General features: G+C 39.4%; 1 protein-coding gene across 2 annotated transcripts in view; it reads left to right on the forward strand.

The window, feature by feature from the left end:
• Positions 1-16,057, forward strand: part of SLC25A21 (solute carrier family 25 member 21) — a 514,375-nt gene that overhangs the window by 436,630 nt on the left and 61,688 nt on the right. For both annotated transcript variants that reach the window (XM_068533042.1, XM_068532966.1), the window contains one exon: positions 6,075-6,141. In XM_068533042.1, coding sequence (XP_068389143.1) covers positions 6,075-6,141 — 67 coding nt within the window. The remainder of the gene's footprint in view (positions 1-6,074; positions 6,142-16,057) is intronic.

Genomic DNA, 16,057 nt, shown 5'->3' on the forward strand with positions numbered 1-16,057 from the left:
AACTGAAAGCAGCTCAAATAGTAAAGGTTTATTTTTAATTTCACATAACCAGAAATCTGGAGGTAGGATGCCAGGATTGGTTCATTGAGCAGCCCAGTGATGTCATCAAGGTCCAGGTCCTATTTGCCTTTGATGGCCATGCTCAGCTTGTGGGCAATGATGTCTCACTTGGCCGCGGTACACAGGGATCTCATGCAGTGAGGACAACATCTAGTGTAAAAGAGGGGCTTTTCTTCCTATGTGCTCTTTTCCTTAGGCTAGAAATCCAAGACTTGCAGCATGCATCCCTCCCTCTTTGCTGGTACAGTGGGCTAGGCTTGGGTCGTATATCCATACTCAACCCACTCACTAGTAAGGGAATGGGACCACCATGATAGGTTTGAAGAACTCTGCTTCACCCCCTGGACTGGAGAAGGGGACATTGAATACCTGCACCTCAAGGAACAAGGAGGGGTGAGGAGGGTATCTGTTAAGTCAACAGCCAAAGGTGCTCCCCACTGACTTTTTGGATAACAACTGTTTTTATTTTAATATTTAGTATTAATATTTCTGTGTTTTATTATATTACTGAACTATGCATTGACTTTTTCCCACACTGACAGAATTATCCTGGTGTCTCTCTTAAGGGCAAAACTTTATCCTATGGGGAAAAAAATTTGATCCTAGGACCTACTTTTTTTTTTTTCTCATCTGATCCAATAGAAAATATTTAATAAACAGCCCAAAAGTTTTCCCAGAAAATGATCCTGTTCATCTCAGCCCAGATCTATCAGTTATGCAGGTAGTGTGGTATATTACTTTAAAAGAGAATTGAAGGGAAATGGACTAGAAACCTGATTTTTAATTGCTTCTTCTGCTTCCTCCTAAAATAAGAAATGACAAAATATTTTTGCAACAGAAATAACTTGACTTTTCAAAGGTGTTTGTAAAAATGATTTTATTTTAAGAAAAACTACAATACCCTTACAGCTCAGTGGTCAAGGAAAGAGACTGTGAGGACAGTGGAACTTGATTTGAGTCGCCGTCCCCTGTTCGGTAGTGATAGGCTCACAGGCTTCACCTGCAAAATGAAGAAAATAATTATTGCTACTTCAAAGGATTGTTGTGAGAGTTAGATGAGATTAAATATGTCCATATGCCTTCATATATTTATTCTTAACAGAGTGGCTAGTCCATATTAAGCATTCAACAAATGTGACTATTTTTACTCATAACAATGTCAACAAAAGTCTATACACATCCAAGTTAACATTTTCCTACACAGGATAGTTAAAATCGAACTCACAACTTTTAGAAGAAACAAATCTGAGAAACGATATGTGAGGGCTTCCATACAGTTCATACAACAGTTTTATGGGAGGTCTTGCATTGGTTCTTGTGTCTCTTCCAAAGAGTTCTCCAGTTGGCTTGATGTGGGTCAAAACTTAAGACCACTGTGGTGGTTTTACTGTCTTTCCAGTCGACATTAGAATCTCAGTTTCCATTCATTCAGGGAGTCGACTGAATGTCCTGGGAAGTAAGCAGGATAAAGCATGTTGATATGGGTGTCACAAATCTCTTAACTTCCCTGCTTATTGTCCTGGTAAGCTATATGCTCTGTATTTCAAGCCAAAATACATGAACACAGAAAAAATTGGCAGAATGAACAGTGCATGTGAGTAAAAACATCAGTTCTTTAGCCAAAAAAAAAAGTATCTTCTTCATAAAACATTACAAGTCCTTTTGGTTTTTTAGAATCTGTATATCATACTTTACATTAGGAAAACTTCCAGTAATTATCTAATCAAGTCAGAAAAATATGTCATCAGCTTGAGGCCTTACCCACATTCTCTTGCTCACATTTTAAAAAAAATTTTTTTGAAGTATAGTTGATTTACATTTACAATGTTGTATTAATTTCTGCCATACAGCATAGTGATTCAGTTATGCATATATCAATATATACTTGTTTTCATATTCTTTTCCATTCTGGTTTATCACAGGATATTGAATATAGTTCCCTTTGCTATACAGTAGCACCTTGTTTTTTATCCATCCTATATATAGTAGTTTGCTAATCGCAAGCTCCCAATTCTTCCCTCCCTCACCCCCTCTCCCCCTTGGCAACCACAAGTCCGTTCTCTGCCTATGAGTCTGTTTCTGTTTCATAGATATGTTCATGTCATATTTTAGATTCCACATATGAGTGATATATGGTATTTGTCTTTCTCTTTCTGACTTACTTCGCTTAGTATGATAATCTCTAGGTCCATACATGTAGCTGAAAATAGCATTATTTCATTCTTTTTTATAGCTGAGTAGTACTCCATTGTACATATATACCACATCTTCTTTATCCATTCATCTGCCGATGGACATTTAGGTTGTTTCCTTGCCTTGGCTATTATAAATAGTGATGCTACGAACATAGGGGGTGCATGTATCTTTTCGAATTATAGCTTTGTCTGGGTATACGCCCAGGAGTGGGATTGCTGGATCATATGGCAACTCTATTTTTAGTTTTTTGAGGAACCTCCATACCGTTTTCCATAATAACTGCACCAATTTACATTCCCACCAACAGTGTAAGAGGGTTCCCTTTTCTTCACACCCTCTCCAACATTTATTATTTGTAGACTTTTAAATTATGTCCATTCTGACTGGTGTGAGGTGGTACCTCATTGTAGTTTTGATTTGCATTCTTGCTCACATTTTGGGTGTGACTCTTTGGATTGGCCCAAGTGCACTCTTACCTGACCAAAGGCTTTTCATGGGAGAGGGCGTGGTACAGAGGTACAGCAGCAGCCACTTTGGCTGTAGGGGCCAATTTCCCGATCCGGGACTTTGGGTTGTAAGTAAATAAAGGAATTTATTATAAATGTTACTGGGTGTCTCAAAGGATCAAAAGCAAAGGGAAATGTCAGTATTTAAGAAGGGTCAAGGTGTAACTAGGCTTAAAGAAATCCTGGCAGCAGGATCACACTCACAGTACCAGAACTTCTCTATCTTGCTTCTTTGTTTCCCTGAACGATGGTTTCCTTCTTTCTTATCACTACAGATTGACAGAAAACATGACAGCTGTTGATATTCTAGCTTTATATCTTAGAGCTTCAACCACACAGAGTGAGGCTGACCTTTTCAATTCCAATTCCAAAATCCTGGAGAAAAGCACTGCTTGGGTCAGATTAACTGGGGCACAGAGGCAGAATACCACTTGGATCCATTTGACGAGATGCCCAGTCAACCACTGCCTACAAGCAGTATCATATTGTACTAATACGTTGGTTCCAGTGGTTTAAAAAAAATTGGGTGGGGCAATTCTCAGCAGAAGAGGTGCCAGCCTGGCTATTCCATAGTTGCCCACTACTGCATGGATATACTTTAAAAATAATGCAAGGAAGTACATAGTTCTAGCTTCCCATTTGCCAGCAAACGCTGCCCATGGTCCTTGAGAATCTCCCTTTAAAGCTCTTCATTCCTCATTAGAGAGTTCAGGATGGTGGGATGGCTGGAGCTGGTGGGGGAGGGGAAGATGATTGCACATGAAAGGAGCAGAGCAGAGAGAGGAGAAAGAGGACGCATCAAGGAAGCATCGCCAACATGAAGCAGAGGGCTCTGGACCTCCCAGCTCTTTTCAGATTAAATCCTTATGGTTCTCCCAGCTGCCTTTCTTCCCTCCTGCCTTACACCTCTTTTTAATATTTTCTCTCATCATTTTTAAAATGAAGACCTTCTGTGTTGCTTATAAGACTTCTGTCCTCCAGAGAAGCAGTGCTCCATGTTAGGCGAAAGTTTAAAGTAATGCAGAGTCTGCCTCTTCAGAAAAGTGCTTTCCCATGTCTTCTTGTTCTTTTTCTTAGAATACCAAAATCTGAGGATTGGAGTAAACCAACCTTGAGGTCCCTCAAATCCTTCCATTGCTGTGTATGTCCATTTCAGGCATCCATGATGAGTGGCCATCCGGACTGCTTGACCACACACCAAAAGGAACTCATACTTTTCAAGAGAGTCCATTCTATCTTCAGATAGTTCTGATTATTAGAAGTACTTCCTTGTATTAAGCTCCCACTGAGCCAAAAATGTGTCTTTCCTTGCTGCTTGAACCTGTTGGTCCTAGTTCTACCACCTGGAAACAAACAGAAAAGTCTAATCTCTTTCCTACATGCTCATTTTTCAAAAGATCCATCATGTTCATCATGTTTGTCCCTAAGCTGTTTCTTCTCCAGGCTGAGCAACTGTTCGTCCTATATCTGTTCTCCGTTGTATGGGATTTCAAGTACCTCTGTTAACCAGGACACTCTGTCCTAAAAGCTTTACTTACTTAAATGTTCTTCTTTGTTTCCCCCCTATAACCAGACATAATCTTCCAGATGTGAAAAAATCAGCCCAAGAAGAACAGAACTAATAATGTCTTTTATTATATATATAGAACTTCTATTCAGGAAAATCACATTTATCTTTTAGGAAGACCAAACCTATGCTTAGTCACTCTCATGCTGAAAATTATATAATAATTAATTTATAATGAAATTTAAATGACAAGAGTATTTCAGTTTTACAAGTGAATTTCAGGCATCAGTAGTTGGAATGGAAAGGAGGTGGGGGGAATTCATGAATTCCCATAGTTCTTCAAAGCAGATTCTGCTTTACTTCCTATATACAAATGCTAGTACTATTCATTAGGTTGAAAATAGTGGGCAAAATAAGCCCACATCAGGGGATCATTTGATCCCTTTCTTCCTCTTCATAAAATCCATAATCTTAACAAATATTTGGGTCCTGGTTACAAACACATGCACGCACACACACACACACAAACACTCTGGGATAAGCACTGTAGTGCACACCTAGCCCTCAAGGAACTAACAATTAGAAGCTGTAAGAAAAGCCTTTTGCTCCCCACACTGAAGGGTGCTGTGTAAGCCAGTGAATCGAGGAAGAGCAAGAGATCACCATGTTGGATTGGGTGGCACAGTGGGTTAATCTGAATAAATTCTTAACGTTATTGTTCCAGAAGTTCAGCTAGAAGCAGAACCCAAATAAGGGAGCTGGAGTGATGTTTGATGGGTCAATCAGAGAAGCTCCAGCTTTCTCTAGGATATTAAATGTATATCCTAAAATAGGAACACATTGAGTCCTGCCTTTATCTGTAGCCACTTACGGGTTCACCAGGGAAACTGATTATCTCAGAAAATGATGCAGAATATTCTCTTCTGTTGAAATATTTTCAGGTTTAAATGAGGGTATAGCATATATATATGTAAAGATTCCAGGACAGACAAATTTAAAATTTTGAATCTTAAATTTTAATGAGAAATAAGTGGTGACTTTTTATAAAACTTATCATTAAGCATATGACACTCATTCTTTTTTTTTCCTAAAAATGTCTGAATATGTAACCATGAGTCCCTCAATATTGGCAACAATAGCTCTCCCATGCCCTGTGAGATTGCATATCAGCAGGGAAGTTTGACATTTCTTCTGTCAGCAACGTATGTCCCTGTAATTAGCCCTCCCTGACCTCCTTCCATCTCCATCAAGGAAGTTAAAAAAATTATGACTAATTCAGGACAGAGCTGGGAGCCCTAGTTCCACAGCCATAGAGTTTGTTAGTTCCCCTGTGTTAGTAAACCTAAAATTGAGGTTCTCATCACCTGGTTAGCCTCAGAAGTTTCAGTCTAGGGGGCTTAGGTATAGCACTAACCTCATTTGGTGACCACAGGGAGGAGATGCAAGACAGTAGACAGCTTGAGGTTACTACCAACCACACAACTGGGAAAATAAGTTCAAGATTCCTTAGATTAAGGAGGGTTGACTTTATCTTTAAGGTACAACTCATGATTATGTTTAGCAACTTACCTAAGGGGTTCCAGTCTCAGTATCATTTATTCCTCTTCTGAATGTCATAGTAGACATAGATGTAGAATTCATAATCTCTTCACTTTAGAATTAAAACAAAGGAAGATTTCATGACTGATGTGCTACATTGAATAATTGGGAATACTTTAAGATTAGTTGCTTTATCCGTAAACAATGGCAAAATCACCTGTTTCCTAATTCCCTTACTTATATAAATCTTTTTATTTCTCCAATAGGTTGTTCGGTTTTTACAAGGGAATTCTGCCACCCATCTTGGCTGAAACACCAAAAAGAGCAGTGAAGGTAAACATTGTACGCCTTCCCACCAACTGAAAATAGACTGTAGTAAGAGCTTCAGCATCAACACATCCCACCATAAACTATGGGACATTAATGGAAATTAAACATAAAACACTAAAACTTTAAAAATTTTTAAATTTTTAAAAATCTTAAATTTTTTAAATTGTAACAATTTTTATCATAATTAGACTTAGTCAGTCTCTCAAATATTGCTATATTGATTTGTGGATTTTTTTTTTTCCAGGTAAAGGCATTCCCTTCTAATGGGGAAATTATACAAAAAGCACAGTGGTGAATGAAATTCATGTAATCAAACCACAGCAGCCACAAAAGAGCTTGGACTTTTTCTCAAGGCAGTTCATAACTTTGCCTTTGGAGCAATAATTATTAAAGAAAGAGAGAGGGAGAGGAGAGGAGAGGCGAGGTAGAAAAGCCTTTCTCCTTAAATCAGTCTCATTTTATGAACAGAGCACACTAAGACATTATATTTCTTTGTGTATGATTCTCATATAGCGCATTTATTAGGTGTGCTAACTTCATTTCCCCCCCTGGTCTCCTCTGTTAAAATTCTGTATTCTGGTTTGCACAAAATCATTACTTCCACTACACTGATTTCCATTCTTTTTTTTTTTTTTTAAACATCTTTATTGGAGTATAATTGCTTTACAATGGTGTGTTAGTTTCTGCTGTATAACAAAGTGAATCAGCAATACGTACACATATATCCCCATATCTCCTCCCTCTTGCGTCTCCCTCCCACCCTCCCTATCCCACCCCTCTAGGTGGTCACCGAGCTGATCTCCCTGTGCTATGCGGCTTCTGCCTAATCATATAACTATGGACGTTTACGTACTACCTGCTGGTTCAGTATCTGGATAAGAACATGGAGATCTAGCAGGACCTCCGGGGAGAAAGAACTAAATCTGATCGCGCTTTTATAAGTTCTTTCGGACAAAAGTCCTGATCCCAGTGGCTCTGACGGGCATTGCCCCTCCCCCCACACCACTGACATCACCAAATATGGCTTTGTCTTTCCATAATAGGGATAACATAAACTTAGACTGAAAGACTTCCTTTCCAGCTAATGACATAAAGCTTTTTTCACATACATTACTCAATTTGTATTCCCAACATTCCTGAAAGGTAAGAAAAACAGCTTATATACTTATATCAGTTAATTAAGAGGGTGACTGAGTTAAAAATTATGATTAAAAAAACCCCAACATATTTACACAGACACCAAACTTTTACATCCTGTGAAAATGGTGATTTAATAGGATTTAATTCAGGTCTAGAATTCAGAAAGCAAAGCTTTAAAACATGCTTCCTCTGTAAATTCATCCTCTTCATTGCCATAGTTTTTGTGATTTTATATGATTACTTCAATACAAATTTCATTATAAGGATATGAATCAAAAAAAAAAAAAAAAAAAAAAGCAGAGGATCTGAATCGCAATAGAGAATCTGGAAAAAGTTCACCAAAGTACACAAGAGGGCTGAATTGAATTATGAAATGGCTTCACTTGATAAAAGATTGCCCAAGTAAACAAACAGAGCATAGTTCCTGTTCAAAAGGAAAGTCACTTTGTCTCCATGGAATAATATATTCATTTGTTCAGAGTTTTACGTGTATAAATAAAGTAAACTATAATTAGTTTTTCATGGAATATTTTTGCTTAATACTGTGTGTTGGAGACAATTTAAACGTTAAGCGGATTAAGGTTTATCAATGTTGAACAGTCTTTTACGGAAGAAAAAAAAACTTGAGCTTTACAAAACTGAATTAGTCTCTACTTAAAAAAAGCAATGCTCCCTGCCAGAACAATGGTTAACAGATGAACTTTTGGGCAACTGGATATGGTGTATGTGTCCCAGACATCTTGTTTCAAGTAGATTTTACCTTAAAATTATTGAGACATATGGTAAGTACGTTGGCTTTTTAAGTATAACTTCGAGTTTAGTGTATCTTTGCCAGATGGATAGCACTAGTTTTTCAACACAATTTATGAAAACACTCATTTTATAGATACTTTATCTTAGGATTTGTGAGGAAAATGATCATCTGATTGCAACAGTTTCATACATCATAAACTGCTTCATTGTATGTCATCAAAGTTTACTTTGAAAAAATATTCAGAGACCATAGATATATACACACACATACATACATATATATGCTCTCTGAATATTATGTGTGTGTGTGTATAGAAACAGACAATGTCTAGAAACAGATAATGTTGTTTTTTCTGTACTTTATTCTTTGAAATGAGATTCATCATTAAAATAATAAGAGTCACTGATGCTAAATAAATGAAACTTCCCCTTTCACAAATGAAGACAGAATTAGTATTGTAGTTAGCAAAAGGAAATGAAGACCTCAGAAAGAGATCAGCTGTTCACTCAGGGATGGCAGGAACAACGTGCCAGGTTCCAGGATCTAGTCTTGAGCGTCACAGGTTCAGAAACACCATTATTCCATGGACAGATTCTCAAGGACTGCTTAATGCTAACCAAACTCATGAAAGATTATATTGATATACTGTGAAGTCTATTTGTTCACCACTGTATTTCCAGCCAAGATGAAGTCACAGGGACCAGATTTACTCTCCTGCCTGAAACAGCAAGAACAGAAAATGAACAACATATTTGAAACCACAATTTTTAAGACACTGGACATAAGACAAGGAGGGAGAGTCATACCTGAGATGGAAAGCAAATGAGATGAGCCCTATGGATTGCCCCAGCTCACTGGCTTGAGAGAGTTTCCAGGGACACACAGGAGAAATCCAGTGGACTCCCTCAACCAGTGGGCTCCCTGGGTTGAGAAGGAGCTGAGAGGCCAGGGAGGGCAAGGCACCTAGAGTTCACAGGTCGTAGCACCAGAGAAGGAGAGAGCTGCACAGAGAGAGACACCGAAGATCTGCAGAGGGACGCCTCAAGTATTCAGCTGACCTGAGCACATATGAGGAAACTAGCAAGGCCTGGAAACAGCCGTCCGAAGGATTCGAGGGATCAGCGCTGGGCAGTCATGCGGGGCTGGGAACAGTGTCTGCTCCCACCAGCCAAACTGGGAGGCCTCAAAACGCACAGGGTGGAAGAGACCTTCAAGATGGCGGAAGAGTAAGATGCGGAGATCACCTTCCTCCCCGCAAATACATCAGAAATACATCTACATGTGGAACAACTCCTGTAGAACACCTACTGAACGCTGGCAGAAGACCTCAGACTTCCCAAAAGGCAAGAAACTCTGCACGTACCTGGGTAGGGCAAAAGAAAAAAGAAAAAACACAGACAAAAGATGAGAGATGGGACCTGCACCTCGGGGAGGGAGCTGTGAAGGAGGAAAGGTTTCCACACACCAGGAAGCCCCTTCACTGGCGGAGACGGGGAGTGGCAAGGGGGAAAGCTTCGGAGCCACAGAGGAGAGCGCAGCAACAGGGGTGCAGAGGGCAAAGCGGAGAGATTCCCGCACAGAGGATCAGTGCCGACCAGCACTCGCCAGCCCGAGAGGCTTGTCTGCTCACCCGCCGGGGCGGGCGGGGGCTGGGAGCTGAGGCTCAGGCTTCGGAGGTCAGATCCCAGGGAGAGGACTGGGGTTGGCTGCATGAACACGTCCTGAAGGGGGCTAGTGCGCCATGGCTAGCTGGGAGGGAGTCTGGGAAAAATCTAGACTTGCCTAAGAGGCAAGAGATCATTGTTTTAGGGTGCGCAAGGAGAGGGGATTCAGAACAGGGCCTAAACGAGCTCCAGAGATGGGCGCAGGCTGTGGCTATCAGCACGGACACCAGAGACGGGCATGAGACGCTAAGGCTGCTGCTGCAGCCACCAAGAAGCCTGTGTGCAAGCACAGGTCACTATCCACATCTCCCCTCCCGGGAGCCTGTGCAGACCGCCACTGCCAGGGTCCCGTGATCCAGGGACAACTTCCCCGGGAGAACGCATGGCGTGCCTCAGGCTGGTGCAACGTCATGCCGGCCTCTGCCACCGCAGGCTCGCTGCGCATTCCGTACCCCTGCCTCCCCCTGGCCTGAATGAGCCGATCCCCCGAAGCAGCTGCTACTTAACCCCATCCTGTCTGGGCAGGAACAGACGCCCTCAGGCGACCTACACGCATAGGCGGAGCCAATCCAAAGCTGAACCCCAGGAGCTTTGCAAATAAAGAAGAGAAAGGGAAATCTCTCCATGCAGCCTCAGGAGCAGCGGATTAAATCTCCACAATCAACTTGATGTACGCTGCATATCTGGAATACCTGAATAGACAACGAATCATCCCAAAACTGAGGCAGTGGACTTTGGGAGCAACAATATATATGTTTTCTTCCTTTTTGTCTTTTTGTGAGTGTGTATGTGTATGCTTCGTTGTGTGGTTTTGTCTTTATAGCTTTGCTTTTGCCATTTGTCCTAGGGTTCTGTCTGTACGTGTTTTTTTTTTTTTTTTTTGGTATAGTTTTTAGTGCTTGTTATCATTGGTGGATTTGTTTTTTGGTTTGGTTGCTCTCTTCTTTCTTTCTTTTCTTATTGCTTTTTAACTTTTTTATTTTTAATAATTATTTTTTATTTTAATGACTTTATTTTATTTTTTCTTTCTTTCTTTCTTTTTTTCTTCTGAGCTATGTGGCTGACAGGGTCTTGGTGCTCCAGCCGGGTGTCAGGCCTGTGCCTCTGAGGTGGGGGAGCCGAGTTCAGGACATTGGTTCACCAGAGACCACCTGGCTCCACGTAATATCAAACAGCAAAAGCTCTCCCAGAGATCTCCATCTCAACGCTAAGACCCAGCTCCACTCAACGACCAGCAAGCTACAGTGCAGGACACCCTATGCCAAACAACTAGCAACACAGGAACACAACCCCACCCATTAGCAGAGAGGTGGCCTAAAATAATAATAAGGTCACAGACATCCCAAAACACACCACTGGACACAGTCCTGCCCACCAAAAAGACAAGATCCAGCCTCATCCACCAGAACACAGGCACTAGTCCCCACCACCAGAAAGCCTACACAACCCACTGAACCAACCTTAGCCACTGGGGGCAGACACCAAAAACAATGGGAACTACAAGCGTGCAGCCTGTGAAAAGGAGACCCCAAACACAGTAAGATAAGCAAAATGAGAAGACAGAGAGACACACAGCAGATGAAGGAGCAAGGTAAAAACCCACCAGACCAAACAAACGAAGAGGAAATAGGCAGTCTACCTGAAAAAGAATTCAGAGTAATGATAGTAAAGATGATCCAAAATCTTGGAAATAGAATGGAGAAAGTACGAGAAACGTTTACCAAGGACCTAGAAGAACTAAAGAGCAAACAAACAATGATGAACAACACAATAAATGAAATTAAAAATTCTCTAGAAGGAATCAATAGCAGAATAACTGAGGCAGAAGAAAGGGTCAGTGACCTGGAAGATAAAATAGTGGAAATAATTACCACAGAGCAGAATAAAGAAAAAAGAATGAAAAGAATTGAGGACAGTCTCAGAGACCTCTGGGACAACATTAAATGCACCAACATTCGAATTATAGGGGCCCCAGAAGAAGAAGAGAAAAAGAAAGGGACTGAGAAAATATTTGAAGAGATTACAGTTGAAAACTTCCCTAATATGGGAAAGGAAATAGTTAATCAGGTCCAGGAAACGCAGAGAGTCCCATACAGGATAAATCCAAGGAGAAACATGCCAAGACACATATTAATCAAACTATCAAAAATTAAATACAAAGGAAAAATATTAAAAGCAGCGAGGGAAAAACAACAAATAACATACAAGGGAATCCCCATAAGGTTAACAGCTGATCTTTCAGCAGAAACTCTGCAAGGCAGAAGGGAGTGGCAGGACATGTTTAAAGTGATGAAAGGGAAAAACCTACAACCAAGATTACTCTACCCAGCAAGGATCTCATTCAGATTCGATGGAGAAATTAAAACCTTTACAGACAAGCAGAAGCTAAGAAATTCAGCACCACCAAACCAGCTTTACAACAAATGCTAAAGTAACTTCTCTATGCCGGAAACACAAGAGAAGGAAAAGACCTACAATAGCAAACCCAAAACCCAAAATAGCAAACCCAAAACCCAAAAGCAAACCCAAAAATTAAGAAAATGGTAATAGAAACATACATATTGATATTTACCTTAAATGTAAATGGATTAAATGCTCCAACCAAAAGACATAGAGTGGCTGAATGGATACAGAAACAAGACCCATACATATGCTGTCTGCAAGAGACCCACTTCAGACCTAGGGACACATACAGACTGAAAGTGAGGGGATGGAAAAAGATATTCCATGCAAATGGAAATCAAAAGAAAGCTGGAATAGCAATTCTCATATCAGGCAAAATAGACCTTAAAATAAAGACTATTACAAGAGACAAAGAAGGACACTACATAATGATCAAGGGATCAATTCAAGAAGAAGATATAACAATTGTAAATATTTATACACCCAACATAGGAACACCTCAATATATAAGGCAAATGCTAACAGCCATAAAAGGGGAAATCGACAATAACACAATCATAGTAGGGGACTTTAACACCCCACTTTCACCAATGGACAGATCATCCAAAATGAAAATAAATACGGAAACACAAGCTTTAAATGATACATTAAACAAGATGGACTTAATTGATATTTATAGGACATTCCATCCAAAAACCACAGAATACACTTTCTTCTCAAGTGCTCATGGAACATTCTCCAGGATAGATCATATCTTGGGTCATAAATTAAGCCTTGGTAAATTTCAGAAAAATTGAAATTGTATCAAGTATCTTTTCTGACCACAACGCTATGAAACTAGATTTCAATTACAGGAAAAAATGTGTAAAAAATACAAACACATGGAGGCTAAACAATACACTACTTTATAACCAAGAGATCACTGAAGAAATCAAAGAGCAAATCAAAAAATACCTAGAAACAAATGACAATGAAAACACAACAACCCAAAACCTATGGGATGTAGCAAAAGCAGTTTTAAGAGGGAAGTTTATAGCAATACAATCCTACCTCAAGAAACAAGAAACATCTCAGATAAACAACCTAACATTACACCTAAAGCAATTAAAGAAAGAAGAACAAAGACCCCAAAGTTAGCAGAAGGAAAGAAATCATAAATATCAGATCAGAAATAAATGAAAAAGAAATGAAGGAAACGATAGCAAAGATCAGTAAAACTAAAAGCTGGTTCTTTGAGAAGATAATCACAATTGATAAACCGTTAGCCAGACTCATCAAGAAAAAAATGGAGAAGACTCAGATCAGTAGAATTAGAAACGAGAAAGGAGAAGTAACAACTGACACTGCAGAAATACAAAGGATCATGAGAGGTTACTACAAGCAACTATATGCCAATAAAATGGACAACCTGGAAGAAATGGACAAATTCTCAGAAAAGCACAACCTTCCGAGACTGAACCAGGAAGAAATAGAAAATATAAACAGACCAATCCCAAGCACTGAAATTGAGACTCTGATTAAAAATCTTCCAACAAACAAAAGCCCAGGACCAGATGGCTTCACAGGCGAATTCTATCAAACATTTAGAGAAGAGCTAACACCTATCCTTCTCAAACTCTTCCAAAATATAGCAGAGGAGGGAACACTCCCAAACTCATTCTACGAGGCCACCATCACCCTGATACCAAAACCAGACAAAGATGTCACAAAGAAAAAACTACAGGCCAATATCACTGATGAACATAGGTGCGAAAATCCTCTACAAAATACTAGCAAACAGAATCCAACAGCACATTAAAAGGATCACACACCATGATCAAGCGGGGTTTATCCCAGGAATGCAAGGATTCTTCAATATATGCAAATCAAGCAATGTGATAAACCATATTAACAAATTGAAGGAGAAAAACCATATGATCGTCTCAATAGATGCAGAAAAAGCTTTCGACAAAATTCAACACCCATTTATGATAAAAAAAAAACCCAGACAGTAGGCATAGAGGGAACTTACCTCAACATAATAAAGGCCATATATGAAAAAGCCACAGCCAACATCATTCTCAGTGGTGAAAAACTGAAACCATTTCCACTACGGTCAGGAAGAAGACAAGGTTGCCCACTCTCACTGCTATTATTCAACCTAGTTTTGGAAGTTTTAGCCACAGCAATCAGAGAAGAAAAAGAAATAAAAGGAATCCAAATCAGAAAAGAATAAGTAAAGCTGTCACTGTTTGCAGATGACATGATACTATACATAAATAATCCTAAAGATGCCACCAGAAAACTACCAGAGCTAATCAATAAATTTGGTAAAGCAGCAGGATACAAAATTAATGCACAGAGATCTCTTGCATTCCTATACACTAATGATGAAAAATCTGAAGAAGAAATTAAGGAAACACTCCCATTCACCATTGCAAGAAAAAGAATAAAATATCTAGGAATAAACCTACCTAAGGAGACAAAAGACCTGCATGCAGAAAACTATAACACTGATGAAAGATATTAAAGATGATACAAGCAGATGGAGAAATAGACCATGTTCTTGGATTGGAAGAGTCAACATTGTGCAAATGACTGTACTACCCAAAGCAATCTACAGATTCAATGCAATCCCTATCAAACTACCAATGGCATTTTTCACAGAACTAGAACAAAAAATTTCACAATTTCTATGGAAACACAAAAGATCCCGAATAGCCAAAGCAATCTTGAGAAAGAAAAACTGAGCTAGAGGAATCAGGCTCCCTGACTTCAGACTATACTACAAAGCTTCAGTAATCAAGACAGTATGGTACTGGCACAAAAACAGAAATATAGATCAATGGAACAGGATAGAAAGCCCAGAGATAAACCCACACACATATGGTCACCTTATTTTTGATAAAGGAGGCAAGACTATACAATGGAGAAAAGACAGCCTCTTCAATAAGTGATGCTGGGAAAACTGGACAGCTACATGTAAAAGAATGAAATTAGAACACTCCCTAACACCATACACAAAAATAAACTCAAAATGGATTAAAGACCTAAATGTAAGGCTAGACAGTATAAAACTCTTAGAGGAAAACATAGGCAGAACTCTCTATGACATACATCACAGGAAGATCCTTTTTGACCCACCTCCTATAGAAATGGAAATAAAAACAAAAATAAATAAATGGGACCTAATGAAACTTAAAAGCTTTTGCACAGCAAAGGAAACCATGAACAAGATGAAAAGACAACCCTCAGAATCGGAGAAGATATTTGCAAATGAAGCAACTGACAAAGGATTAATCTCCAAAATATACAAGCAGCTCATGCAGCTCAATATCAAAAAAACAAACAACCCAATCCAAAAATGGGCAGAAGACCTAAATACACATTTCTCCAAAGAAGATATACAGATTGCCAACAAACACATGAAAGAATGCTCAACATCATTAATCATTAGAGAAATGCAAATCAAAACTACAGTGAGGTATCACCTCACACCGGTCAGAATGGCCATCATCAAAAAATCTACAAACAATAAATACTGGAGAGGGTGTGGAGAAAAGGGAACCCTCTTGCACTGTTGGTGGGAATGTAAATTGATACAGCCACTATGGGGAACAGTATGGAGGGTCCTTAAAAAACTAAAAATAGAACTACCATATGACCCAACAATCCCACTACTGGGCATATACCCTGAGAAAACCATAATTCAAAAAGAGTCATGTACCACAATGTTCACTGCAGCACTATTTACAATAGCCAGGACATGGAAGCAACCTAAGTGTCCATCAACAGATGAATGGCTAAAGAAGATGTGGCACATATATACAATGGAATATTACTCAGCCATAAAAAGAAACGAAATTGAGTTATTTGTAGTGAGATAGATGGACCTAGAGTCTGTCATACAGAGTGAAGTAAGTCAGAAAGAGAAAAACAAATACCGTATGCTAATACATATATATGGAATCTCAAAAAA

This window comes from Eschrichtius robustus, chromosome 1 (assembly GCF_028021215.1).
Source record: "Eschrichtius robustus isolate mEscRob2 chromosome 1, mEscRob2.pri, whole genome shotgun sequence".
Classification (NCBI taxonomy): Eukaryota; Metazoa; Chordata; class Mammalia; order Artiodactyla; family Eschrichtiidae; genus Eschrichtius; species Eschrichtius robustus.